General features: G+C 33.4%; 5 protein-coding genes across 17 annotated transcripts; 2 read left to right on the plus strand and 3 right to left on the minus strand.

The window, feature by feature from the left end:
* The first annotated feature begins 219 nt into the window (after positions 1 to 219).
* On the plus strand, positions 220 to 3,392 carry LOC105194059 (probable ribonuclease ZC3H12B). The gene is made up of 5 exons (XM_011158780.3): positions 220 to 689; positions 770 to 1,122; positions 1,284 to 1,704; positions 2,012 to 2,221; positions 2,729 to 3,392. Exons 1-5 carry the CDS (start codon positions 586 to 588, stop codon positions 2,931 to 2,933), a joined length of 1,293 nt encoding a protein of 430 aa, XP_011157082.3. The 5' UTR covers positions 220 to 585; the 3' UTR covers positions 2,934 to 3,392.
* On the minus strand, positions 3,369 to 9,226 carry LOC105194065 (DNA excision repair protein ERCC-6). Its single transcript, XM_011158792.3, has 15 exons — positions 8,908 to 9,226; positions 8,518 to 8,747; positions 7,942 to 8,261; positions 7,799 to 7,870; positions 7,576 to 7,705; positions 7,152 to 7,304; positions 6,798 to 6,925; positions 6,547 to 6,701; positions 6,068 to 6,382; positions 5,692 to 5,889; positions 5,475 to 5,624; positions 5,078 to 5,188; positions 4,799 to 5,002; positions 3,903 to 4,692; positions 3,369 to 3,674 (listed from the first exon to the last, which is right to left on the minus strand). The coding sequence occupies exons 1-15, from the start codon at positions 9,004 to 9,006 to the stop codon at positions 3,520 to 3,522; spliced, it is 3,210 nt and encodes a 1,069-aa protein (XP_011157094.1). The 5' UTR covers positions 9,007 to 9,226; the 3' UTR covers positions 3,369 to 3,519.
* A 229-nt stretch (positions 9,227 to 9,455) lies between these two features.
* LOC105194062 (chromosome stability protein 9) lies at positions 9,456 to 14,191 on the minus strand. 6 transcript variants are annotated; one of them, XM_011158788.3, is made up of 5 exons: positions 14,061 to 14,191; positions 11,306 to 11,428; positions 11,009 to 11,190; positions 10,158 to 10,375; positions 9,456 to 10,012 (listed from the first exon to the last, which is right to left on the minus strand). In XM_011158788.3, exons 2-5 carry the CDS (start codon positions 11,418 to 11,420, stop codon positions 9,865 to 9,867), a joined length of 663 nt encoding a protein of 220 aa, XP_011157090.1. In that variant the 5' UTR covers positions 11,421 to 11,428; positions 14,061 to 14,191; the 3' UTR covers positions 9,456 to 9,864. The 6 variants fall into 6 exon arrangements, with proteins under 6 accessions (XP_011157090.1, XP_011157088.2, XP_011157089.1 ...); XM_011158786.3 differs by lacking the exon at positions 14,061 to 14,191 and adding an exon at positions 13,973 to 14,007; XM_011158787.3 differs by lacking the exon at positions 14,061 to 14,191 and adding an exon at positions 12,579 to 14,006.
* Positions 13,649 to 18,735, plus strand: LOC105194060. Of its 8 annotated transcripts, none has more exons than XM_011158782.3 (6): positions 13,649 to 13,785; positions 15,153 to 15,314; positions 15,370 to 15,524; positions 15,907 to 16,055; positions 16,269 to 16,443; positions 16,525 to 16,758. In XM_011158782.3, the coding sequence occupies exons 2-6, from the start codon at positions 15,206 to 15,208 to the stop codon at positions 16,585 to 16,587; spliced, it is 651 nt and encodes a 216-aa protein (XP_011157084.1). In that variant the 5' UTR covers positions 13,649 to 13,785; positions 15,153 to 15,205; the 3' UTR covers positions 16,588 to 16,758. The 8 variants fall into 8 exon arrangements, with proteins under 8 accessions (XP_011157084.1, XP_011157087.1, XP_011157083.1 ...); XM_011158785.3 differs by having other exon boundaries at positions 15,400 to 15,524; XM_011158781.3 differs by having other exon boundaries at positions 13,693 to 13,917; positions 16,525 to 18,735.
* A 4-nt stretch (positions 18,736 to 18,739) lies between these two features.
* LOC105194066 (histone deacetylase complex subunit SAP30 homolog) lies at positions 18,740 to 25,449 on the minus strand. The gene is made up of 3 exons (XM_011158793.3): positions 25,240 to 25,449; positions 22,314 to 22,550; positions 18,740 to 19,436 (listed from the first exon to the last, which is right to left on the minus strand). The coding sequence occupies exons 1-3, from the start codon at positions 25,411 to 25,413 to the stop codon at positions 19,305 to 19,307; spliced, it is 543 nt and encodes a 180-aa protein (XP_011157095.1). The 5' UTR covers positions 25,414 to 25,449; the 3' UTR covers positions 18,740 to 19,304.
* Positions 25,450 to 26,012: the final 563 nt, after the last annotated feature.

Here is a 26,012-nt window from a genome sequence, read left to right on the forward strand (position 1 = left end):
GTTAAAGTTACAGAATTGACCCCATCAAATTACAATTTTTTTCTGTCTTATCAATAATATATAGTCAAAGAAATAGTCGATAATGTTTAAGTAGATCACTTAAAGCCCCTTCTACATGAAATGCATAACAGAGCATAAGCACAACATAAGATCGTTGGACCAATAATCATCCAGCGTTAAGACGCCATTAATTTATATAAGATTTTATTGGTCTAGCAGCCTTCTGTTACGTCTTACGCTTGTGTTATTACTGCATTTTATGTAGAATGGATTTAAAAATCTATAATTTACGTAACGTATACTATAGATACTACAGATCTTTTGTATGCACTGTACGTACATAGCAGTAAATTTTGAAACGTAGCCAATAGCCAGCAGCTTTGCGTAACTTCGCCAAAACTCGCTGGGTCCGTTTTATTATATTGTTCGCTTTTTCATTGGTGTGTTTGCTGTTAATTTATAAGGATTTTGGAGTTTTTTTGGAAAAATATTGGAATATCGATTACTCGACAGATATATTTCTTTTTCCTCGAAATCGTCGCGATAATTCATGTAGTTTTAAGGTTTTAAGAGTTGTTTAGAGTCATGTTAAGCGCACATGATGAACCCACAAAAATGAAAAAGAAAACAGAGAGCAGAGCGTACCCAAAGTATCGTTATGAGAGTCCATTAAACGCTTTTAAAAGAAGGTAATGATTGACAATTGGATTTTTATATCGAAAAATTTTATAGTGAAGTCCAATGAAGTCTAATGGTTTTTGTCAACCAGCTTGGAGGATCTTACAACCATGGTTAGCAGGTTAACAGATGAAAAGCTGCAGAAATTGAGTGCAGGACAATCTTCTAGAACATCATCGTTACAGGATAGTGTAATTATTATTAATGACAGTGATAGTGAAACAAACGATGGAGACAATGAAACAAATGATAAAAATGTAAACAACACCTCGGTCAGTATTATTGAATGTAGCTCAAAACTGGCCTCCCCTTCAAAACGAAGAAGAAAATTAAGAATTTCTACCAAACAAGATGCGAAAGAACCCGAAACATCGTCTCATAACGATTCATCTATCCTTTGCTTGTCAAACACTCAGGAATCTTTGTTAGATGGAGAAAATATAGGTGAGTCAACTCTATTCTCATACAGCACAAAAGGCTGCAGAAATATTGTTGCAAGTTTTGTGCTTTATGGGTTCAGTTCCCTTCATAAAAGATTGTGACAAGATGATCTATTTTACTCAATACTATTCTAAAGTAGTACTTATATATCCTATGACATCTAGCTCCAACACAAACGGAGGATGATGTAGTCGAATTGTGGTCGTGCCTGAAGCAGAAGCCGAGAAAAGTAAAAATAAAAAAAAAAAGAAGTTCAAACTTTATAATAGACAAAAAGCCAAATCTGAGCCTTCTCAGTTGTTTAATGACTGAAATGGAAAATTCACAGAAAAAGAAGAAGAAGAAGAAGAAACTAAATCTATTACACAAAGAAACTCCAGTTAAACCAGTTGTTAAACCCTTTGAGCAAAAAACATTGAAACATTTGAGTTGCAATCGAAGAAAAAGACCATGTGAAAATGATGCATCAAATTCAAATGAACCCCCCAACAAAAAGAAAATTATTTCAAATGAGGGGAATCACAAAACAAATTCAAAACATAAATTAAGAGAAATAATTGTTGATGGTTGCAATGTGGCAATGGCGTATGATTCTTTTTTTTTTAATCATGCATGTTGATAAATTTTCACAAAATGCAAAATTGGTTACTTATAAAATTTAGACTGCTGCACATTTTGATCTGTATTCAGAAGGCGCTTATAAGAATATTAGCACACATTTTTTCATTCTATTCTTATTTTAATGACCGATAAAATGACAAACGGTAAAGATAAAATGACGAAAAAGTGCCCTCATATTTCTATAAGCATATTCTGTTTACAAGCTTATGTATTCTGTTTCAATTTCGATTTGATCAGCATATATATATATTTTGCTTACTTTATATTTTAGTCATACAAACGGTAAAGAATTCTCAGAAAAAGGAATCGAAATAGTGGTAAATCATTTTAAAAATCGGGGTCATGTTGTAAAAGTTTTCTTGCCGCAACACATTCGAAGAAAAGAATATTTGCTTCTTGAGAAATTATACAAAGAGGGTATTGTCATTTTTACACCCAGCCGTAGTGTTGCTGGCAGACAAATTACATCGTATGATGATCGGTATATATAATTCACATTTTTTATTAAATAAATATATATTTTTTACTATATTTTTTTAATACAAAGTAGAAATTATTTCTGTACAATAAAGTATTCTTTTCAATAATGTAATACTATGTATATATACATTTTTTACAGTAATATAAGCTCATTAATATCTCAATAATCACAATAGCTTCAGTTCTCATTTTAATCTGTTAACTTTTGTTTATAATACAATGATATTCAATTAAGTTAAAACTCAGCAAGAAATGTATATTTCAGTAGATTTTTAGTTAATGTTATTCCCCTTACCTCGCAAACTTACACACAGTCCAAACGTCAATCAGCATTTGGATTGTGCGGAAAGTTTTAAGTTGAAAATCAGCCGAAAATTGCATTTTTTGTCGAGCTCTAAGTTAAGTGAATAAGTTGTAACAAATTTTGTCTTTTTGGTTTTATTGTTATATGGAAATAACTAAAAATTCCTTTTATATATTAGAATGCTTATTTTACTTTCTACCGCAGATTTATCTTGAAATATGCAACATTATGTGGAGGAATAGTGATATCCTCGGATCAATATAGAGACTTGTACAAAGAGAAACCGGAATGGCGGGATACAATTATGAACCGTTTACTGATACCAACCTTCGTCGGGGATTACATCATGTTCCCGGAAGATCCGTTAGGCAAGTTTGGACCTAATCTCGAGAGATTTTTGCGACACTAATTACTTATAACATTATTTCAGTAAACAGGACATGTCAGAACTGATATCAAAAGTGTATGTTTTTTGTACTATATTCTGCTTTTTCATTTTTTGTATGTATGTTTTTTTCAAAATGTATAAAAACACATGCATATTCATTTAATAATAATTTATAATAATAATAATAATTTACATTCTTACATATGCATTTTTATAAGAATGGAATTATATACTACAAAGAAAAATGAGTTAATGAATTCGTTTTGTATAAAACGATGTATGAAATATTTATATAATTTATATTTCTATAATGAAACGCATTTGTATTTACAAGGGATACAGTTGTATGTTATATAAAAAATCATTTACTAAAAAAAATCTTTATACTGTTAAAATATTGTATTCTGCAATGCAACTAACGTATATGAGGTAAAGTTGTAAGGAAATAAAAAAAAAGATAATTACAAATTTTATTTTAAATGATGTAATTATGATTTTCTCACAGCACATCTTTTTTACTTGAATTATGAAAATACTATCTTATAGGTGTATAAAATTTATGTAAAAAAAAATGTACAAGACTGCCACAAACTATATCGTTTGTTTCTTATGCTGGTCTCCAACAATATTTTCCTGATTGATGAACGAAATCCATGCTTTCTTGCGCCGATTCACGTGCAAAACGTTGCATTGTACTCTCGCTGTCGCTATTAAGACGCGCATTTGATAATACTGCTTCGTGTTGGAACGCTGAACTAACAGCTGAAACAGTTTAAAAATGCAAAGGGTATTGTATAATATTAAAAAGCATAATTTGATAAAAATATCAAATATAAGTATTCAATTCTCTACGAATTAGTAATTAGAATGTTTTATGAACTATTTATAAAATATATCGAATACTATATAAAAATATTTTTCTATTAAATAAAAAATTAATAAATACAAATATAAAATATCCTTTTAAATATATAAAGTATTTCTATTTACTTGATTTGGCGAATAGCTTTCTCAATACATAATCGTCGTCCATGGTCGAAATTGATTCTTCTCTCTCATTGGAACGTCCTAAACGACGACCGATCAAGCAAGACACGCGTTCTCCTTCAAACATCGCGGAAACATTCCTGTCCGAATGTGAATCTTTTTTATGTTTCTTACGTTTTTTAGTAGACGATATCGTGACGTTATCGTTATTTAAAACAAACTCTTTACTCTCCTTTTCCACTGAATTGTTATTCAGAGCTCTCACTGGAATTACATCCTGTTTGCAATTATTCTTAAATGTATTTTCATTTTCTACATTGCTGTTTTTTTCAATGTCTGCATCAGAATTCGTATTGAAATCTTTATTACATTTGCTCGAAGATTCTTGTGTATTGTTTTGATCGGAGGGTAAATTTTGGTCGACAGACAAATTGTTTTCTGTATTGAAAGTTTCGACGCATCCTGAATTGTCATTTTGTTCATCGCGTTTTTCTTCGCAAGTGCTGTTTTCTACATTTTCACTTTTATCGCTCGTCAATTTTACATTAGCGCTTATCTTCTTACTGAGAACTGACGCTAACTTTTTCATTTGTTCGATCTTACTAAGAGAAAAGCCACTGGGTGTCAACTTAGATTCTTTAAATAAGCGATCCGATTCGGAAAACTCACCGTCCATCGGCACATTCAGATTGAACAACTCCACCAGATCTGTCGTTTTGAATAGACGACGTTGATTTGGTTCGTCAAGAACTTTGTTCGAAAGCAGTAACTTAAAGATCTGTCTGTGATATATCTGAAAAGAAGCAGATTATTATTACTCGACTGATCAAATCTTATAAATACATTGTGTAACATCTTTCTTTAAAATTTGTGAAACATGTTAATCTGCTGCTACCAACCTTTTCCTCGATCGTACCAGCGGTAATTAACCTGTAGACAGTGACTTGTTTATTCTGGCCTATTCTCCATGCGCGTTCCCTCGCTTGAGCATCCGTGGCTGGATTCCAATCAGGATCGTAAATGATCACTCGATTCGCCCCAGTCAAATTCACTCCCAGACCTCCTACGCGCGTCGTCAGCAGGAACACGAAATGCGACGTGTCCTTTAGAAAAAAAAAAAATTAATTTTTCAGGAATATTTATCTCAGTCACAAATCTGTCCAACGATTAGCATGTACATTGTTAAATTTGTGAATCGTCTGCTGTCGTTGAGACATCGCTGTTGTTCCATCCATTCTCAAATAAGTATATCCCTCGCGTTGCAAAAGAGACTCCAAAATATGTATCATCTGTACAAAGAAAGGGAGGTATTTAATAGATTAATTAGATAAATATATCTAATATATCGTAATTCTAATAAATAATTTACAAAAACTGAATCTTTCTAAAACCCATCTGAAAAATTATCTTTTGTAAAAGAATTATATCACTTTGATTTGTTTATCCAAATTGTTTATCATATTTTAATTCGCTTGTCTTTTTTTTAGAAACATTCTATGCTATTGATACTTTTGAAATTCAATGAATATTTCAAATATATAAAATCTATATGTAAAAAGAGAAAAGATGAATTACCTGTCTTCCTTGAGTAAAAAGTAGCACCCTGTGTCCTTGCTTCTGCCAGATTTTCAAAAGAGATCGAACCACTGTCATTTTTCCAGAACGTTTCCAATAACCAAACTTCTCTAAATTTTCTTCGGACAAATCGATATCTTCATCAGAATCCTTAAATAGGAAAAAATAACATTTATAAATCTTATAAATTAAATGCTATGTAAGTTCATGAGCTTACTTGTTCTCTAGTATACAAAAATAAGTCTGGATGATTGCATATCTTTCTTAATGCTGACAAGGCAATGAGAAATCTTGCTCTATATCTTCCAGTGTCGTGATAAGTATTTCTCTCGTGAAGAATAAAAGACACATCATCGGAGCACAGATATTTTTTATATAATTTCTTCTGCTCATCCGTTAAACTGCAGAATAATACCTGGGAAGAAATAGATTTATTCAATAACAACTGATAAGCTCGTTTTGTCGGTATTTTTTAAAAAACGGTATTCAGATAAAGATAAGATGGAAAAACAATATTATCTGTAATGTAGTAGTGAAGAATAATATTCTATTAACAACGCATATCTGTTATATAAAAAAGAAACAAGGAGAACCTGCTCATTTTTCTGTGGTAGAGTGAGATGATGCTTTACATCGGTCTTTGTTCTTCGAAGCATGTACGGCGTGATAGTGTTCTTCAACATAGTGGCTACTTGGAGGGCAGTTGCTTCCTGCAACGGTGTGGCGTTCGCATAACCGCCTCGCGTTATGGGAGCTGCGCAATGTTCCAGAAATACAGGCAGGGTACCGAGTTTGCCAGGTAAAATAAAATCGAACAAGGACCATAATTCTTTCAGGGAATTTTGCATTGGACTACCACTCAGCAGCAATCGATGTGGTGTCGAGAATCGCTTCACCGCTCGGCTTATCTGCAAATTTAATATAAGAGATAATATTGATATTTGCAACCTTTATGAAACAGACATTTGTAGAATAAAAGATACAAGATACTAAGACTATAGTAATATGTGTAAAAATGTAAAAAATGGAAATTGAATAATTTTAATTCTTAACTCAATTTTTAATCAATTACCTTCGCTTGCGAATTACGAATCTTGTGACCTTCATCTAGAATAACATAATGCCATTGACTAGACACAAGCAAATCTTTGTGTCTGAGGACTCCATTGTAAGAAGTAATAAGAATTCCACCAGTTTGTAGTGATTCTATCAAACTTTCTGGATCACCTGAATGAAAATATCATATTTATAGTTCTGACATCTTCAGAAATATAGACCTATTAATTTAAATTATTAACTTAAATATATAAATTATTTATTTACCGTTGTAACTACTAGAATGATGAAGCACAACAACTCTGAAGAAGGGCCACCAGTCGTGAAGATGCTTCACCCATTGTTCCATTAAAGTAGCGGGACACACAACTATAGTCGGGCCTAATCCTCTGTATCTATCAATGGCGAGTAGAACATTTATTTTTTCAACGCATTAATGCATTTATATAATAAATATAACGATAAACCTAAACAACAAAACTAAAACAATGTAGAAGTCTGTCTCCTCTCTTTTTCTCAAGAAAATACTGTTCTACAAAATTTTTCACAAATTCCATGAAGAAGTAATTTAAAAATATGTTATTAAAAAGTTCAAGATTCAGAGAAAAACATGAGTAATACCTTCCGTTATGAGAGAGCAATTCGCTGCAATCCAAACCCACGAGAAACGCAATAACTTCCACAGTTTTTCCTAATCCCATTTCGTCGCCCAACAAGCCACCTAATTTACGACCGTGTAATTCCCAAAGCCACTTAACTGCGACCTTTTGATACCTACATAAATAAATTTTATTATAAAATTATATTTATGGTTATAAAAATGTGTCGATTTACTCAAATTAATTCAAATCAAAGTACGTAAAATATTGATTTTAATGCAAAAAATGGATGTTAAAATAATTCATAACAAAAATCTAAATATGGAATTTTAATCTTTAATTACTCTAATGTTTAATTGACTTGGCGCGAGACATTATCATCTTGTATCATAAAAGAAATTTGTTTTATAGATAAAAAAAGACTTTTGCTAAAATAACACTTCTACCTGTATAACTTTTCCCAAATACATTGCGGCACTTTAAAGATAGTATCAATTTTGTGCATTGCTTCATCTTTGGGATAGGTGTTTGTTTCTACTCTCTGCTTGAATAGTCGATTATCTCCATCATCTCGAGCTGAATAAATTTAAAAAGTAATAAAATGAGTAATAAAGCAATAACAATAGTAAAACAAACAAATAACTTGTTAATTAAATATATAATACATACTTCTTTTCGGGCGGATGTATCCTGATTTAACTAAAGCTTTTTTCTTTTTAGATGATGCCTTACTTTCCATATCTGAAAAAAAATTTCTTGTTAAGTGTGTCTCTTTTGAGTTTACCTTGAGATATTAAATATTAAAACGTTACCGGAATCTATTTCATTATCACTAGGAACATATTCGCTTCCTGAACTTTTATCAGAAATATCATTTGCTACATTTAAATCTGCATTGTCTGCTGTACTTTGCAGAGAGTTATCTTTGTCATTCTCAACTTTAGACTTTTGACATTTTTTATTTGTTTTTAGATCAGTACTGGATAATTTTGCTTTTTTAACTGGCACTGAGTGATCTTTGTCCGAAGATGTCTTAGATACTTTCTTTAATTTCCTCTTTTGTTCAGCAAGAGCAGCTTGTTGTTTAAAATACTTCTCAAGGTCCAATAATTGAGACCCTTTAGTGGCAGTTCTAGAATAAATTAAAATATAATAAATCATTATTTATAAATTACTTAAAAATAACTAATAAATTTTTTATTTAACAAAAATTAGGTAATTAATTACATTACAATTAAATTAATATGAAAATGGACTACATAAGTAAGTTAAATCATTTTATTATGCTTGTATTAAATTTTGAATTATTTAAATATTGAGATTCAATTGCCACATATCGTTTTTATTTTAAAGTCAAATTGTCACAAATAAAACAAATTTTGTTGTACCCTTCTTTTTGTTCCAATGTCGACTGTTTAAATACTGCTTCAAATGGAGTAATTTCTCCAATTTCGACCTGCTTTTGCAACTCTGCCCTGTGATCCTTTCCGCTATCAACTTCAACATTCAGTTCGACATCATCCTCTTGTATGTCAATTTGATTGTTCAACTTTGTAGTGCATTTGATATGTTCCGACACCTCTTGCAAAATACTATCTTCTGTTTTGATAGACACTATCTATAGACATTAGCAAATATTTTACATCTTAAAAAAAAGAGAGGAGAGCTTAAACTTAAAAGCTATTTTTATTTTCATGTGATATATTCTATAGAATATTAAGCTTCAACGACTCGTTTAGCGCTCTAACCTAAATGACTGCTCAATAATATTGAATTACCTCGCCCAAATCATTTGGAAACTCGTCGTTTAACGTACTTCCCATTGCATCGACACCAAGACTCGACACATCCTCGTCGATGTTACTCGTCCCTGCCATGCTGAAATGAAATCACATAACTTTTCACGCGACGAGTATCTATTGCGCGAGATGTGAAATCATAACACCTGTCTGCTAGCAGACACACTCATGCAGGCTCGTACGTGCATACAATATCCTGGACGTAAATCGCGCAAATCGATCATGATTTGTAAAAATCGTTATTTTAATCCAGCTCAAGGCTACAAAACAAAAACCCTGCGAATGTTTTTATCGCGCAAATATTGCTACCTATTTTATCGATCGAATGTCGATTTAAATTCAAAGTGTAGATTTGAAAAGAATGCGAATTTAAATCGCATATTGTACTATGATGTAAACTGTAAACGATTACGTAATGAACAATAAAAGTTTTAAGATATCTTGATATATTATGTATGTTGCATTTGCATTGATTACTTATTTGCTAGAACATTTGTGAGATATTAAAAAAAATTCAACTAAAACAGTTTGTTGCTAAGAAATTATATATATTTAATACGTAATATTTAACGTACATTTTGATGAGAATTCGATAAGAAATAACGTATTAAATTACATACGTTTAAAATACGTAATGTATATCTTTGTCCGAAATTACAATAAAAACAAATTACACTTTTGTGATACGTTTGACGAGATTATTCTTTTAAGTTGAAAGAGAAATTACGATAAAGTTCGCTACGTAAATTAAAGGAGACTACTGCGAACTTGGTATAACATATTTCTGAAATAACAAATAAAAGAAGAAAATTAAAAAAAATAAGACAAAGTTTACTTATAGTGTAAATTAAAGTACATTACTGCGTACATGAGATAATTTTCTTCTTTTATTCGTTTTTCATAATGTATAATATTATGAAAACAGTCTTATAATATTTAAGACTGGTCAGGGAATCGAGTTTTCGGAGGTCTGCGGCCAGGAATACGAAAACCATCAGCGTTTCTGTACTGCTTCCTCAAATCGAACGACATGGGTGTTATATTGGGAGTTTTAAAAATTTCCATTGAAGAATCCATGGAATACCTACAAGCAGCAAAAAAAGGATATTTAGACATTCGAAATATTTATCGAATAGTTTAATTTAATTTGTACGCAAAATGAATCTGCGTAATCTTTTCATCTCGCTCGGAAATATAGTACCGTATTGTTCAAAGCTTTCACATTTTACCCTGATATGTTCGATGGATTCATGGAGACACCTGAGTCGGATGGTGTCTCCTGCATTATCTGAAACATTGGTCGCGGAGTTTTCCTTTGTTTCTCCGAGAGCAGCAACTTCTCGTAATCCTTAATTTTCTCTTTTAAAATCATATTCTTCTCCATCAACTCTTTATAGACACGTCGTTGTTGCCAATAGTAGGTCTTCAGTAGCTCGTATTTTTTATCCTTGAAGCGTACCGTCGAGTTAGAAAGAAAGATAACAGTAATGTTAGAAACGTGATATATGAATGTTCGATAACAAATGAAAGTAAGTTTAAAGAGTGATTCTAAATGACATAATCGTTTATTTGTATTTATAAATTTTTAAGTACTCGTGTGCTTTGGGCTATTTATATGAATATTTAAATTCAGAATTATAAAATCAGGAATAACAAAATTTCGATGAAGGCCTTTTAATTATAATGACTAAATATTCAAAGTGCTTTAGGCGCTTTTTATATAAATTTTTGAATATTCATATTTTTAAAAAACAAAGTGTTAATCGCAATTTTGTTATTCATAATTTCCGATTTATTATTTTATCATGTAGAACTACTTCTTAAACTTTTTCTTCTCTACTGCCGAACACCGTGATAATGCGATGAGAATCCATAAAAAATTAAAACTTAAAGAGAAATCAATGGGCAAGAACCCAAGTAGAACAATAAGTTGCAATAACGTCAAAATGATGTGAAAATTAATTGTAATTAATCGACTTTTAATAATCATTTTCGGAACTCCATCTTGACGTTATTTTGACGTCACGATGACTTTTTGTTCTACTTAGAAACAGATGACGCAGGCTAATATTGTAAGTACGAGTTCATTGAAGCGCTGCAGCAATATTTTCAATTCATTGCTGCGGAATGATTCCATCTTCATCAATGTTTCCAGAGTCTCTCCGATGGGCTGGAAGTATGGTATCAGCTTTTGCGGCAGCGGCTCCTCCAGCGGTAATGATATGCAGCCAATTCGCTGGCACTGCGGACACTGCTTCTCGGCTGCAAATCATCGGGTCATGGGTGAATATTCAGGATCGTGGAAAGAGGATCGTAACGCGAAACTATTCTTACACATTTTTTTTTTCTCAAAGTTATTATTCTTAAAGTTTAAAACCTTGCTGCACACAACCCTGGCAGAAGATGTGGCCGCACTGTGTGATGTGGTACGGAAGTTTTGCTCTGTACGTCGGCGCAAAGCACTTGTTGCAGATCAGCGCGTTCATGTCCATCTTGGATGCTGAAATAGTCAAGTGTAATTTTTGTGAGACCATTTATTTCTCTTTATCTCTTTTGAAACAAATCGCGACCGTAATTCGCGTTTTCTTCATTACGCGTTACATTTATGTGCTGCTTTCCCTTTCTCTTTGATTAACCCGGTGAATGTTTTTCTCAAAATTCTTCATATAATTTTTTTGAAATTTTACGGAATTTTTGTACGATTTTATAACTTGCTCAGATTTTTATACGAACAGGCACACTTTTCAGAAGTACTCAGAAAGTCTACGTCTTTTCTCAGAATATTTTACGTATGCTAATTATGAATTATCTTAAGATTTCCAAGATTTTTTGTTCTACGTAATTTCTGATTAAATGTTATGAAATCTAAAAAAGTTAAAAAGTATTTTTTAGAAATCATGGGATGAGAAATCACAGAGTATCCTGCACAGCATGTAATATTGCAACAATATTGCGACAATATTACAATATCGCAGTAACATTACAGCGATATTGTAATATTACAGCAATATTGCAGCAATATTGTTATATTGCAATATTACATGCTGTACGGGATATTTCAGAATTCACCTTCATGAAAAATTCTAAATGAAAATGAAATATTGCAGTAACATTACAGCGATATTGTAATATTATAGCAATATTGCAGCAATATTGTTGTTATATTGCAATATTACATGCTGTACGGGATATTTCAGAATTCACATTCATAAAAAATTTTAAATGAAAATGTAAACTTTCTGAGTACTTCTGAGTTTTGATAAAAAATTTTCCAATTTGTATGAAAATGATGAAAAAAAAAAATTTCACCGCGGTAATGGCGTCCAACCTCCAAATGTATGGCATTGAAATTAGACTATGCGCAAGTCTCCGATTTCGTGAAAAGAAAAGTCCTTCCGCTGATGAATTGAAACAATTTCGTAAAAAAACTTATTCCGCTGACAAATTGATGTAAACGAGTAGAGTATGAACTCGATGGAACGCGATACGTGTCCGTGACGCTATTAAACCTCATCAATCTCACACGAATAGCTAACTGCGACTTTCGAATCGCATCCTGAATCGCGAATCGCGCATTGTCTAATTCAAACTCGAGGCGTATCGTTGAGTACATCTAATGAACGTATATACTAAATAAAATCGAAACTCACTGCGTATATTTGACTCTATTAATCAGACGCTATTCCTTCGCGGAAAAAGAGCCGGTAGAATTCGAAATTGCTCGGTGGCGCTTAACAAATCGCTCCGCTGGAATTCGCGCCTTTCGTCACGGTGCAAGCAGCAACTGTAGATTCGCGACTCGCGAGGTAAAACTGAACGGGAACGATTTTTCCACGACGGACAAAGAGTTTTGATTAAACTTGAGTTAAAGAAATCCTTTGTCGCAACATCTTTTAAGTTGAATCTTCCCTTACATTTTTTTTAAGTTGATCTTTAATTTTATTAACTCAAGATCTCTTAACTTGGAGCTATGAAAAGTTATGCCGTTTTTTATAATGTAAGATTAAATTTTAATTTTATTTATTTTTTATGTCTATGAAAAGATAGAATTTTTCTCTCATGAAAAAGATATAATAGAAAATTAGTAATAATTTGAAATTAAATCCACACAGCACTGATCTAGCAATGTTTGTCGTTTATTTACATAAAATTATAATCTAAATAAAGAAATATATTTATTTTATTTGTATCTAGATAAGTTTTAGTTATCCAAGCGCAATACCACCTTCTAAAGATGTTCAAAGGATGTCCTTGAAACATTCTTAAATAAAGAATGTGTGCTGTGCAGGATATCAAGGATGTATCCTCAATTATTACACAAATTAATCTATTTATTACCCAAAGAACCCTCCTTATTGGATGGCTATTAATTAATTTGAAGTATTACATTTTACATAATTATAATTTGCAGAAAATGGACCAGGAAAACCAAGTAGTACAATATAAGTTTTGCAGTTGATTATTGTAAAATTTAAAAACCGGCCTATATGCTGGCATTAATTTACATATATAACTTTGTCAACAACATACAAGATTATATAGCATTTAGGCTCTGTTACATTAACTATTGTCTCTTTTATTAAGTGCTTTTCTATATTTATATTTGAAATTCGCGGTTTCTTGGCTGTCACATATTGCGAATTCAAGCGACCAATCAAAACCGCGCTTAACTATTATCACAGGAACTCTATCCCGGTGCTGCCGGAAATCGTTCGGCCTCGGGAAAACTTGGCGAGTCGCGCCGCTATATCGCGCATAGTAGCATAGCCGCCGAGTCGCAGATATATCGCGATATATCAGTTTCACGCAGTACACAACGCATCGGCTGTTCACGACGGCGACGATAATCGGGCGCACGTAAGCCACGGTTGAGCGATTGATACGATAATCTCGTGGAGCACTGTCGCGGCCCCCTCCCCCCGGGGTAGCAGGTCATCGTGGTCGATCGCGAAAGATGCGACAGCCGTGCGTATGAGCGGGCCCCCCTAGGTAATAAAAGTACAATAAAATAAAAAAAAGAAGCGACGCGTTCCTCGCTCGTCACCTGCGCGTACGACGCATCCGTGCCATTGCGCGTATCTCCATTGCGCGTATCTCCACGTAATAACATCGCGACCAGGGCGGGCGATTACCATATCCGAATTCCGATTCTTTCGGTCGCTCGGAGTCCCGGCTGTCCTCTCTTTCTCTATCGTTCTCTCTCTATCTCTCTCCGTCCTTTTCCCTCGAACGCGCTTCCTAACGACGCGTCTCGCTCTCTCGCAGCTACGACCGGATCGTCGCGATCGCCTTCGTGATTCGATGCTCCGTCCTCGAGGTGCGATAGCCTCCGGTTGATCCGTGAAATCGAGCTCGATAGCCGCCGCCTCTTGCCCCTCTTCTTCCTCGCCACCGCCTCCATCTCCTCCACCCGCCGATCATCATCCCGTTTCTTTCGCGATCGTGAACCCGCCGCCCGCGGTGCCTACCTCCTCCTCCTCTCGCTTCCGCTCGCGTTGCGTGTCCGCCGCTTGCGTTTGCGACGCCTGGTAAGTGATTGTCGTACGATCGAACGACGCCGAGTGCTTCGACGCCTCGCGAGCCTCTCGGCGGAGCCGATCGACTCTGTAAAACAAAGCAAAAGAAAACAAAGCAAAAGTTCGAAAAGATTAGAAATGGATAAAGTTGACGAGCCGATCGCGAATGAATTATTTTAGAGACTTTGAGTCGATCAGTCCGCAGTCCGAGAGACTCGTGTCTCCGTAGTCGTGGAGGTTCTCGCGGTCGCTGGGCGTTCCTGAGAGAGAAAGAGAGAGGAGGGATCTGGTGACAGTCTGTTCCCCTCTGCTGTGCGCTGCACTTGTGCTTTCTCGTCGCTTGAAATGAACGTCCTCTCGCAAAGATCGTAAATGATTGCGGCCGAGAGGAATCGGTTTTGACAAATCTATTGGCTTTTCTTCTCTACACAAAAAAAATTTCAAATTTTTCACATAATTAACAATTAAGACGAACAAACGTTTGTTTATTGATTCGAGCGCCCAAAAATAATAACAAATTAGTAAGATTAATAATAAAAGATATATTAATAAAATTTACAATAGAGGGGAAAAAAGTTGTTTTTAATTTTTTTTAAATTGCTTAAATCTCTAGATTTTATTATGAATGATTTTTGTTTTATCTTGCTTTTTAAATCAACTCAGAAGTTCAATATTATTTTGAAAAGAATAATTTAATATTGTTGGCAGGTGATCAATAAGTTGTGCCACAATCCTTGAATCGTGCAAAAAATACAATAATCATGGAATCGTCAGACAGGAAGAACGTATATATTACGAAAACCGGCGATAATTCCTTGAACTCTGGAATGAGAGAAACTATGATAGTTGGCCAGACTAATATTGCACCAGGTATATAGCGGAGATAAAAATTTGTTGTGTGAATTTATCCTGTTGTGTATCGTAGCCCATGCTGTGGATCCTCTTTGCTGTGCAGAATGTGGTGCGGAAGGTGTGATGAAGCCCAACAATGTGTCCAATGTTTCCACTAATCAGACAAAGTGGTCTAACAACAGCGGCCCTAAAAATTATATCATCAATGCGGTGCCTGTGAAGAACGAGGTAATCAATATAATGTCTTAATAGTACTTGAGTTATATAACAGCTGTGTTTAGCAGAAAAAGTAGCTTTGCAACTGTTGTAAGAGTCATTAATATGATTGGTTCATGTTGGCTCTAAATAAATAAATTTACAGTTCTATTAAAGAATCTTGCAACAGCTGCATAGTTGCTTTTTCTGCCATACGCATTGGTTACAACTTAAACCATTGCACAGAAGGACATTGCAATTTAAAAAAATCTTTAAATCAAAAGAAAGAAAAAGAGAAATTGTTATTCAAATTAAAACCGGTATTTCATCAATACAAATGGAAGTTATAGAAATAAAAGTTTCTCATATATAATACCTTTATGATGGTTACAATTAGAAACAATCCATTTTGCAGATCGTGCATCTCGAGGACGGTAATGCACATTGCAACAACAAGAAAATGTATTACTATGATAGACATTACACCGGACATGAGGAGCCAGAGAGGCCAACGCGCAGAGGAACGAAGAGATACAGAGACAAGGATGCACCGAAACGAGCGCTGTACGTACAGTTGAATTATACTCAACAGAATCTGTTGGACCTCAAAGAGATGTAGCATTAATAATATTTGAGTTTTCTTTATTGTAATTGTATCAGTGAGGATTTTTGTAAGCACCTGGATATAATTTGTCAATACAAAAAAATATTCATCCAATAGGTGTGTTGAAACACTTATGATGATACTTATCGCGTCTTTACATCGATATATTACAGATCTGCGTTTTTTTACTTCTGCCAAGAGTTACGTGGTAAGATGAGAGAATTGCATCCCGAGATGGGAGTAGGTGACATTGCAAAGGAATTAGGAAAATTGTGGATGAGCACAGATCTGCAAACAAAATCTAAGTATATGGCCATCGCGGAGGAAGACAGAGCCCGATATGAACGAGTATGTGTCGTTTATACCGAAATATTTTGGGTAATTTTAGTATATTTGACAAATTTAATTGAAACGATTTTCAATGAGCAGGAAATCATCGCGTACAACAAGAGAGTTAAAAATTATGACCCGGAAGAAGTTGGAACCGTATAAATTGCAATACGGACCCACTGGAACAAGAATGACAACTTTATTCTAATTCGAGTATTCGAATACTGCAAGAGAGGAAGGAGTTCAGGTTTTATTACTAACCTAGAATTATCGTTGTATATATTATGTATACTGTTGATATTGTCCGGAAAAGAATGAAATTCTCATAAAAAAGTTTCCACAAAATTGGCTTTTTTTTACCATCTTGAGTACATAAATATTTTATATACTTAAGATGGTAAGAAGCCAAGTTCAAAAGACGAGTGAGTTCCATTTTATAATGAATTTCTACATCATACGCAGACGCTATATATTACATACATACTAACATGTGCTTTTATATGTAATTATATATATTATGTATTACATATTTTATATATGATTATGTGTAACAAGCACAATAGAACTTTTATTATCCAAATCTATTTCATCAAGCGCATTTGATTATTCAAACGTTCTTTATACTATTCCGTGTAATCTAGCATTCGGTCGATTGAGCGTTCGAATAGTCAAGATTTTATTACCTTTTAAGAATAATAATAATTCAAATAATAGTAACTGCTATTGTATTACATTGCATTAATATTAAGCAACGATAACGACAATGGTACCATTCGCGAATAATAAAAACGTACATTTTGCACCATGCACCTATATTGCAATGTAGATTTACAGTAGATCGCTTTGTCGAGACATAAGAAATGATGCGAACAAGAGATTAATCAACCGGAACAATAAGGAATGGAAGATAATACTGTATTAAGAGAGAGACAGATTTGACTATGTGTAATGCGTGAAAAAAATTGTAGAAGGATAATTTCGCTACCTCGTAATAACTGATTTTGTCAGCAAAAATAATATTTGATGATGCAGTGGGCAAGAAAAAGTATGTATTATAAAATTGACTGTTACTTGTTTGATGTACTTATTATTTCAGTCAGAACATAGAAATGCTAAATACATACTTAAAAAAAACTAAAGAACGGTAATATAGCAATAACTAGCATTTTTAACATATAACACAATGATTATCGTAATAGAGAATTTTTAGAAGTTTTTTTGTATTTATCAGGATTTAAAATTTATTGCAAATGATTTCTAATAAAATATCTTTATGAAAAAAAATATCTTTTTAAAAACATTTAAATGATTCAGAAAAACTTGTCAAATCAAAATGTAATGTCTAACAAAATATTCTTTTATTTCACTGCTGTTAAAGTATTTGTCGTATTTTGTTAACTAAATATTTTTGTTTCTCGTATTATATTGTACTCAATTAGCTAATTACACATTGTTTTCTGTTTTTACAATAAGTCATTGAACAAAATATTTAATATTGTAGTGATCGTGGCGCAGAGAGTTGTGCGTCTTCTCTCTGTGCCGAAAGCATTCCCCATTCGGGTTTAAATTTCTCTGACCAGAAACATCTAATTTTATTCATTCGCTACCTCTCGGAAAGTAATGACGAACCACCGAGAGTATGCCAAAAGAATCCTCTAAAATTAAGCAGTTTGTAATCTGCATTTAAATTATATGTGTAAATTGTAAAAAAGCACACATCACAGAAATACATTGAGGAGTCGCAACACTCTAACAAGAGCCAAAAACTAGAAAGAGAGGGAGATTAAACAAAAGTGTTATGTACTGATGTTTTCTTACATTTAAAGAAAAATTCATACGTTTCTTTTCCCACTGTGGATGTTTTTCACGAGTTAAATTTATACACATGCAAATTTTATTTCACGTCGACGGACAGGTGAGAGTCAAGAGATTCAATAAATCGATCGAAAAAGCGACTTAATAATTGATAATAAAATGATTTCACTACTAAGGAGCATAAAGGTACAATAGAAAGTAACAAAAAACTCGAGGTTTTTATATTTCTAAAATGCAATTGCGAGCACATATTTTGTACGTTTATTTCGCGCCAGCTTACACTATACGAGAAGAGCAATGAAAAAGAAAGTAAAATAACCAATGAGTTTGATATTGGCATACATTTATACATGTCTTATCGGACGCTACACATATTCATACTTTAAGCATAGATATATAAATATATCAGGGAATTATATCAAGATCCCGAAACGACGGAACGTATATTCTATGTACTTTCTTTTTTTTTTTCAATAAAGGTAAAATAGATAAAAATACATTGTGGCTTCACAGAAGTCGTTTATTTCTGTCATAATTGCGCACTTGTCTTTTCCGGCCAATTTTTTTCTAAAATATATCGTCGCCCACAATTTCTAAAACGCAATTGCGAGCACGCATTTTGTACATTTATTTTGCGCCAGTTTCTTACACTATACGAGAAGAGCAATGAAAAAGAAAGTAAAATAACAACCAATGAGTTTGATATTAGCATACATATATATGTGTATATATGTTGTGCTGTGCACGGAAGAACATGTGTGTATGTATGTATATGTATATATATATATATATATATATATATATATATTTTGTTTTTCGGCAGAACATATATACTTTTGTAGTGTGCACGGTAGAACATATAGACATGTATGCTTGTGATGTATATTTTTTTACATATATTATTGTATATACATCTATTTGTCATATATATATATTTTTTTTAATGCACAGTTTCTTATAAAATAATAACAAGTAAAAATTGATATTAATCCTTAATTATCACATAATAATGTATGACATACAATATTACAATAACGACGTATGAAAATTTCTGCCACATAGCGTTACGTCGTGTCACTGCTGCTTAAACCGTTCTTTTGGTCTAACTTATTTGCATTTGTCTTAACTGTATATATAAAAAAGCTCAGAGCTTCCTTCTCCACAACGGGGATGGTCTTGAAATGCTTCATGAGGGTCTGCAACAAGAACATGCGTGTATATGATTTTTTAAGTTGTCAAAAAGCAATTGTTCACTCGTTATTAGTTACCAAGTTATTAAAAAATAATAATCAATCGTACAACCAAAAAAAAAAAAATATATATATATATATATTACAAAATGGCATGGCAATATTATTCGTCTCAATTTTTAGCAAAAATTCAAATGTTATTTATGGAATGTGAACACAAGAATTTGTGGACGAACTATGAATTAGGATCAAGACAGACAGATTAGGCAAATTCAAGCCGATAAAGTAGCTAGAGATCAGAAAATTCCTGGACTGAAGATTCCTTAACTGGACTTTTGCTAAAGGTCACCTTTTCCAACAGAAAAAGAAAAGACAAACCGTGCAAATTCAGAAAAAAAAACAGGCCTTAAGCCTGCTTGAGCAGGCTAAGAATTATAGCTAAGAACCAATCATATTCAATCGCTCGTGCCCACTTTGACAGATTGAATTCGCTTATTAAATCTATTTTTTACCTAAATTTACATAGTTGTTTTTCTTTTTTTTTTTCAACAGAGAAAAAGGAGGATAGATAAACAGGTCTCTATTGAAGTGGATAAAGCACAGAGAAGGGCTTCCTTTTGTCTCCAATAAATTTTTCATGCTTTGAAATATCTATTCATACGTCCATTTGGATTTATGATAACCATTTTTCTTAATAGAATTGTCTATCGATGCATTTTCTTCAATTCGGATCCTTTCGTGGTAGGAATGCACATAGGGGAACTACGCAGCCTACTTTTGGCGCTACAAACACTTCAATTCTTCTTGATTGGTCAACTCATGAATTTCTTTATTCCGGTTTAGGTCAATCAGAAGCTTCGAAGTAAACTGCAGCCTGGACCACCTGCTAGTTAGTTTCAAAAGCCCCGCCTGAAACTGGCTCTCGGTTAATGCTCTGAGCCACACCGCTCTTTAAAGCTGAATTGTAATGTCGAAAGATTTCTTATTATTACACGACGCTATTTTTATAATATATGTACAAAAATAAAGTTAGTAATACAGTTGTTATTATATAGCGGTTTATGTGATCAATCACAAGCGGCTCTTTAATTTACAAGACAGTTATTATGCGTTACTAAAGACAAAGACTTATAAAACTTTGTCTTGAGCTTTGTCCATCATTCTACTAAGGCCTTTGCTAAGAACGAATAATTGTGCCATTTTATTGATATTTTTATTATAACATTTCATTAGCTTCTTTTCTTAATAGCTTCAAAAATAATAACGAGTGACAATTAAAACTTACACTACAGTATTCATTCAAAATCATTAGCGATTACATTAAAATGTATTATTAGAAATTAGAATAAAGGAGATAGGTGAAAGACGAGCTTAAAAAAATGAAAAGAATATATTTAATTAGAAATGAAACAATATAAATATAGATACGTTTCGACTTAATTTAATCATCTTCAGCCTAATAGATGAAACTATAATTAATATTTATTATTATTTATGTTAATGATTCTTAATAATTATTGGGAAAAGTAAAATGGAAAAATAAACTGTTTATTTAGTATTTTTCTATAGCCTGAAATATTTTAAAATATATTTTATATATTTCTTTACAAATAATTTAATTCATTTAATAATTATATCTATGTTTATATGTAAAATATTTATTATCTGTATATGCATGTACATAAATTATTACATATATGTACATATATCTTCTATTTAGCGTGTTTACCCTTGGGCTTTTAAGGCTGAAGCCCTAGAGCACCGTAATGCCAGGAGCGCTTTATGTAAAAAAATGTTTTTTTAACTATTTATCCTTAACCGTAATTTAATTATTTACTATTTATTTATTAAAGGAGGAGAGGGAAGAGGGGAGAAAGAAAACTAGATTAAGGCATTCGAAGATCACAAGCCCTTGGGCGTAAATTTTGTAAACGCAGCTCTAAAAATATAATTGACAAAAGTAAAATAAAAATTTGAATATAGTAAATAAAATCAGATATTTATAGTAAATATAATTGTTTCTTTAGCATTCGCTTGCTATTTAAATAATAATAACTAATAGTTTGCATGATTAAAAAACAGTAAATATATATTTCACTGAAAATGACTAAATTATAGTTATGATATTTACAAACAGTTTTTTTTCTCAATATAAGATAGACCTTCATATATTCATTCATAAAAACTTATTATTTATCTCCTTTACTTGTTGCGCCCGCCGTTCGCCAATGTACTCGCATAGCTCTAGCTCACGTGCAACACTCTCGTATTTGCAAAGGAAAAAACTCTCGTGTCTTTCTTTAGAAGATCACTTTGTGTTCACATCAGGAGTTCTCCCTGATGGAAAAATTTTAATAAAATTTGGATGCAATGACATTTTTTTAAATTTTACATTTATTATGAAATATTTCGATTTTATTAAAAAATACAATTTCACCAAAAATGTCTTGGAGTCTGGTCTTCCTAGAAGAACACTGGAGGATTGTCGGGGCGACAGTCTTGAAGAGGGAGAGCAAATGTTGCCTCCGCATTGAGCTAGCCTCTGAGGATAGAGATTGGGTTGAGAAGTTGCTATGAAGATGACGCGAAGCGATTTTAGGAAGACAAACTGCCAGTTGTTTACATTTATGTCCTACTTGTGTTTTAACATTTTTAGGCTATTTTTAGGCTCGTTCTTGTTGTTTATTACGATTGCGAAAGTGTGAACATGAACTAGAGCTGTGTTGACGAGCGGCAAACCCAACAATATGTATTTTTATAATATTAAAACTTAATCGTAATCTTTAAATACCCTAAGATATTTCCAAGATAGATTATTTTAAATATTATAAAAATTATATAACATGTGTACGAGAATAATAACGATAATAAGTAAATACTCACGTCCGCTAACTGAGCCTTGTTAAGACCTGGCCGAGTAGAAACCTTGTAGTGCCTCTTGTACCTCCTTAAAGTGCCGACTTGCAGCTGGAAGAGATCGACCTCCGGGACGTCGTTGTCAGTTTCGCCCGAGTCCTCTTCAGAATCTTTGCGCCTTCGCTGCTGCTGCTGCTGCTGCTGCTTCGTTCTCGCACACTGGATCACTTGCTTGTGATAATCACAGATGTATATATGCCGCGCCTGTGCACAGTATACAAAAGAGAGGATGTAACGGAGCAGTGATAATAGTTGGACGCGGATGTAGGATGTCCATTCGAGTCGGGAGTTCATCCCCGATAGAAAAGTTTTAATGAAAATTTTAGTGGGACCTTGATGAAATTTCGACATTTTTTGTTAAGTTTTACGTTTATTTTGAGATATTTTGATTTCATCGAAATTTGATCAAAGATTCATTACAGTTTCAATGAAATGTTGATATTAAATAATTTAGAATTAAATAATTTAGTTAAATATTAAATAATACAGAATATCTGTGATTTCATAAAAAATTATTACAATTTACAATAAAATTTACTCTAGTTAAGATCTAACTGTGGCCGTTTAGGCTTGTCAATTATTTGTGTTTTCACGTAGCAGTCGAGGTATTAATTATTAATATTATTTAATGAAAAAGTTTTATTGAAATTAAATAGTAATAAAAGAAAGTTTTATTGAGATTAAATAGTAATAAAAGTTGTGGAATTTTTTTGAATGATTTGTTACTCTAATAAAAAATAAAAGTTTGCTTTTATAGTAGAATGAAAATTCACTTCTATATGCAGTGAAAATTGAGCCTGTGTAATTTTTCCAGTGATTTTCTATTCTATGAGATTTAGAAAATAATTTTTTCAACAAGATATAACTAAAATTTCATTGCAAATTCATTGAAATTCCATTGAATTTAATGAAACGTTAAGTTCATTACAATTGGATTAAAATTTCACATTAAAATTTTTCTACCATTTTCTAGAGCTGTTGCCTGAGATTTATTTTGTTAACTATCAATTCATTGCGTGTGAAAAACTCTGCATGATTAATAGAAAAGGGAACAGAAGATATGCCTATTCTTTATTCAATAGAATAACTTCCGTATGGTCAGTGTGGAAGCGTGGCAAAGAAATCAAGAGTTTCGTGGAATTCTGTTTTCTGCTCCATATTCTGTTAATTTTGATGTTCGCAGCGTTACATCATTTCGTGTATCCTTGTTGTTTATCAAATATTAAACTTCCAAGTTACACATTAAATTTAATATACATTAAATTTGATGTTTAACTTAAATATATATTGAATTTCATGACATTTTGAACATTGCAGCAGTACTCATGCAGTAAATACAATTACAGGATCGACACCGATTAAATTTATGAATTACCAGTGGCAAAACTTAAAACTGAACATCCCTAATCATTCAATCTTTTAATTGTTTTAATTAAGAAATTACTTATTAAGAAATTATTGTTAATTAAAAGTATTATAGATTATATAAATTATAACTTGCAAGAAATGGAAAAAAACAAAATAATTAATTTTACAATTTGGTATTTTTAAATGCAGGGTTGGGTAGTACACTAGTTAAAAAGTTGAAAGTTAAATAATAAAGTTAAAAAGTTAATAACTTTTTATTTAATTAATTTTAGATAATTTAATTTTCAACTAGTTATTTTTAAATACATAAACTTTAATTTATTTTTTTTAAGTTAAAAATTAGTTTAAGCAAATAAAAAAAATACATTCACATAAAAAACAATTTCTTTGTCATTTCGTATAAATTTAATTTACAAAGAAAATATTATTTGTTTGATAATCTATTTGATGATTATTGTTTGATATTTTGTTTTCAATAATCTAATTTTAACAACTTATTTCTAATTTAATATGAATAACATTTTTCAAAATTAACTTTTAACTTAAGTCAATTTAATCTTAATATAACTTTTAATTTTACCTAGCTTTTTAGTTAGTTTTTTTTTGTTTGTTTATGTAATTTTTAATATATAACTAATTTTCTAAGCTATTAACTTTTGTTAAAAAAATATATTAATTCACCGAACCTTGGTCTTTTGTATAAAAGCGTTTGTTTCAAAAGCTCGGAAAAAATCGGAGCCTTAATTTCAATTGTTTCGTAGATTTTCTTGGTTCCTTTCCGAAGCAAAATTTATTGGAAAAATTCACCAACAATCGAGAAAATCCATAGAAAAAATAAAAAAATTTTTTCCAAACTTTTAAAATTATAACATTTTGTTTCACTTTTAATGTAACTAAATTAATTTCATAAGCCAAAAACTTAATTTAGTTTGAAAAAAAATATATTATCCAACCTTGCTTAAACGTAATCGGCCGATCAAGCTAATCGATGAGACAGGGCCACGGTCATACAAATTTGAATAATCGCGTGAGTTACGTCAGATATCAATCGTGTCCGACAATGTCGGTCAGCAGTGATCCTCGCAGTGGAATCGAAGCGATATCTGCCAACAATTTCCAACACTGTTCTGAAACGCAGCGCGCAGCGCGGGACATCGCATCAGTAGATGCTCGTGCTTTCGAGACAAAGAATTCTATCTCGTCCATTGTACGGCTGATCGGCTGCGGCATAGAAGTTTGCGCCAAATGTAGCTTAACTTTAAACTTTCAAATTTTTCAAACTAAAGAAGGATATAGAAAATGAGCTAAGTCGAGTTCAAAGTCAATCAAGCTACATCGGAGCAAACGAGACTCGAGAGGCGGAGCTTCGGCAGCCAATCACGTAAAGTTCTAAAAACGTAGAACAGCCGGAGACAGAGGGGAGAGGAGAAAGAGACGGAAAAAGCGAAAGAGAGAAAGAGAAAGAGAGAATACTCGGGCAACAGCGGTTCGTCGCGGCGCGTTTACAGAGTTGTGTACTACGTACCATCTGATCCAGGTTGAGCTTCAACCGCCGCTGAGTGACGGTCTTCTGGATGCGTTTGCTGTAGGACGCGTTGCCGGCCGGGCGGGAGCATCGCTCGCCCTCGTCGACGAGGCAGCAGATCTGATCCGCCGCGCCACGCGAGTCCTCCTCGCCGGTGCTGAAGCCGTTATTCATTCTAGATTTAGTCCTTGGGAACAGTCTTCCCGATCGCGATCGTTCAACTGTGTGTTCAGTGCCGTCGCCTACGACGACGACGACGACGACGACGACGACAACGGCGACGACGACGACGACGACGACGAGGATGATGATACGCACGGTCGGTGCACTCGTGTCAAAAGTCTTCGCTGGAGCAGCCGGCGATCGCGGGACGATGACCACGACGATGGTGATGATAGCAACGATGATAGCAACGGCACGCTGAGAAACGTCGCTCGCTCATTCTCCTCCACGCGCGCACAGCTCCGTGGAGAACTCGCCGAGCCGCGAGTTCCCCTACCTCTCCTCCCCCTCGCGCGAATACGTCCGCCCTTTTGGTCGCCGGGACGGCGGATGTAGGTGGAAAATACCTCCGTACGGAGAGCTAACCGGAGTCGGCCCACCAAGCCACGCCGCGCCACTGCCGCTGAAAGCGTCGTGGCGTCGCGCACTCGCACGCCGGGTCGCCGATCGGACGCCGATCGGACGCCGACGTGCCCACGCGTCGCGACGAACCGCCGACGCCCGGAGCTCACGCCGCCCGGAGTTCCGGGATGAAAGTGATCCAGGTGATC

Source organism: Solenopsis invicta, chromosome 14 (assembly GCF_016802725.1).
Source record: "Solenopsis invicta isolate M01_SB chromosome 14, UNIL_Sinv_3.0, whole genome shotgun sequence".
In the NCBI taxonomy this organism is placed as follows: domain Eukaryota; kingdom Metazoa; phylum Arthropoda; class Insecta; order Hymenoptera; family Formicidae; genus Solenopsis; species Solenopsis invicta.

Bases quoted from the DNA above. Each gene is read 5' to 3' on its own strand.
- LOC105194059 (XM_011158780.3), top strand. From the start codon at position 586: ATGTTAAGCGCACATGATGAACCCACAAAAATGAAAAAGAAAACAGAG. The intron at 1,705-2,011 runs GTATGATTCTTT...TTTATATTTTAG, and splicing joins GGTTGCAATGTGGCAATGGC to TCATACAAACGGTAAAGAAT. The intron at 2,222-2,728 runs GTATATATAATT...TTTCTACCGCAG, and splicing joins ATTACATCGTATGATGATCG to ATTTATCTTGAAATATGCAA.
- LOC105194066 (XM_011158793.3), bottom strand. From the start codon at position 25,413: ATGAATAACGGCTTCAGCACCGGCGAGGAGGACTCGCGTGGCGCGGCG. The intron at 22,551-25,239 runs GTACGTAGTACA...TACTGTGCACAG, and splicing joins AGCTCAACCTGGATCAGATG to GCGCGGCATATATACATCTG. The intron at 19,437-22,313 runs GTGAGTATTTAC...TTCTTGTTGCAG, and splicing joins ACAAGGCTCAGTTAGCGGAC to ACCCTCATGAAGCATTTCAA.
- LOC105194062 (XM_011158788.3), bottom strand. From the start codon at position 11,420: ATGGACATGAACGCGCTGATCTGCAACAAGTGCTTTGCGCCGACGTAC. The intron at 11,191-11,305 runs GTTTTAAACTTT...GATGATTTGCAG, and splicing joins CCAGGGTTGTGTGCAGCAAG to CCGAGAAGCAGTGTCCGCAG. The intron at 10,376-11,008 runs GTACTTACAATA...GTACGCTTCAAG, and splicing joins TGCAGCGCTTCAATGAACTC to GATAAAAAATACGAGCTACT.
- LOC105194060 (XM_011158782.3), top strand. From the start codon at position 15,206: ATGGAATCGTCAGACAGGAAGAACGTATATATTACGAAAACCGGCGAT. The intron at 15,525-15,906 runs GTAATCAATATA...TCCATTTTGCAG, and splicing joins CGGTGCCTGTGAAGAACGAG to ATCGTGCATCTCGAGGACGG. The intron at 16,444-16,524 runs GTATGTGTCGTT...TTCAATGAGCAG, and splicing joins ACAGAGCCCGATATGAACGA to GAAATCATCGCGTACAACAA.
- LOC105194065 (XM_011158792.3), bottom strand. From the start codon at position 9,006: ATGGCAGGGACGAGTAACATCGACGAGGATGTGTCGAGTCTTGGTGTC. The intron at 7,871-7,941 runs GTAACGTTTTAA...ATTTTTTTTCAG, and splicing joins TGATAATGAAATAGATTCCG to ATATGGAAAGTAAGGCATCA. The intron at 5,625-5,691 runs GTAAGCTCATGA...TTCCTATTTAAG, and splicing joins TTTTGTATACTAGAGAACAA to GATTCTGATGAAGATATCGA.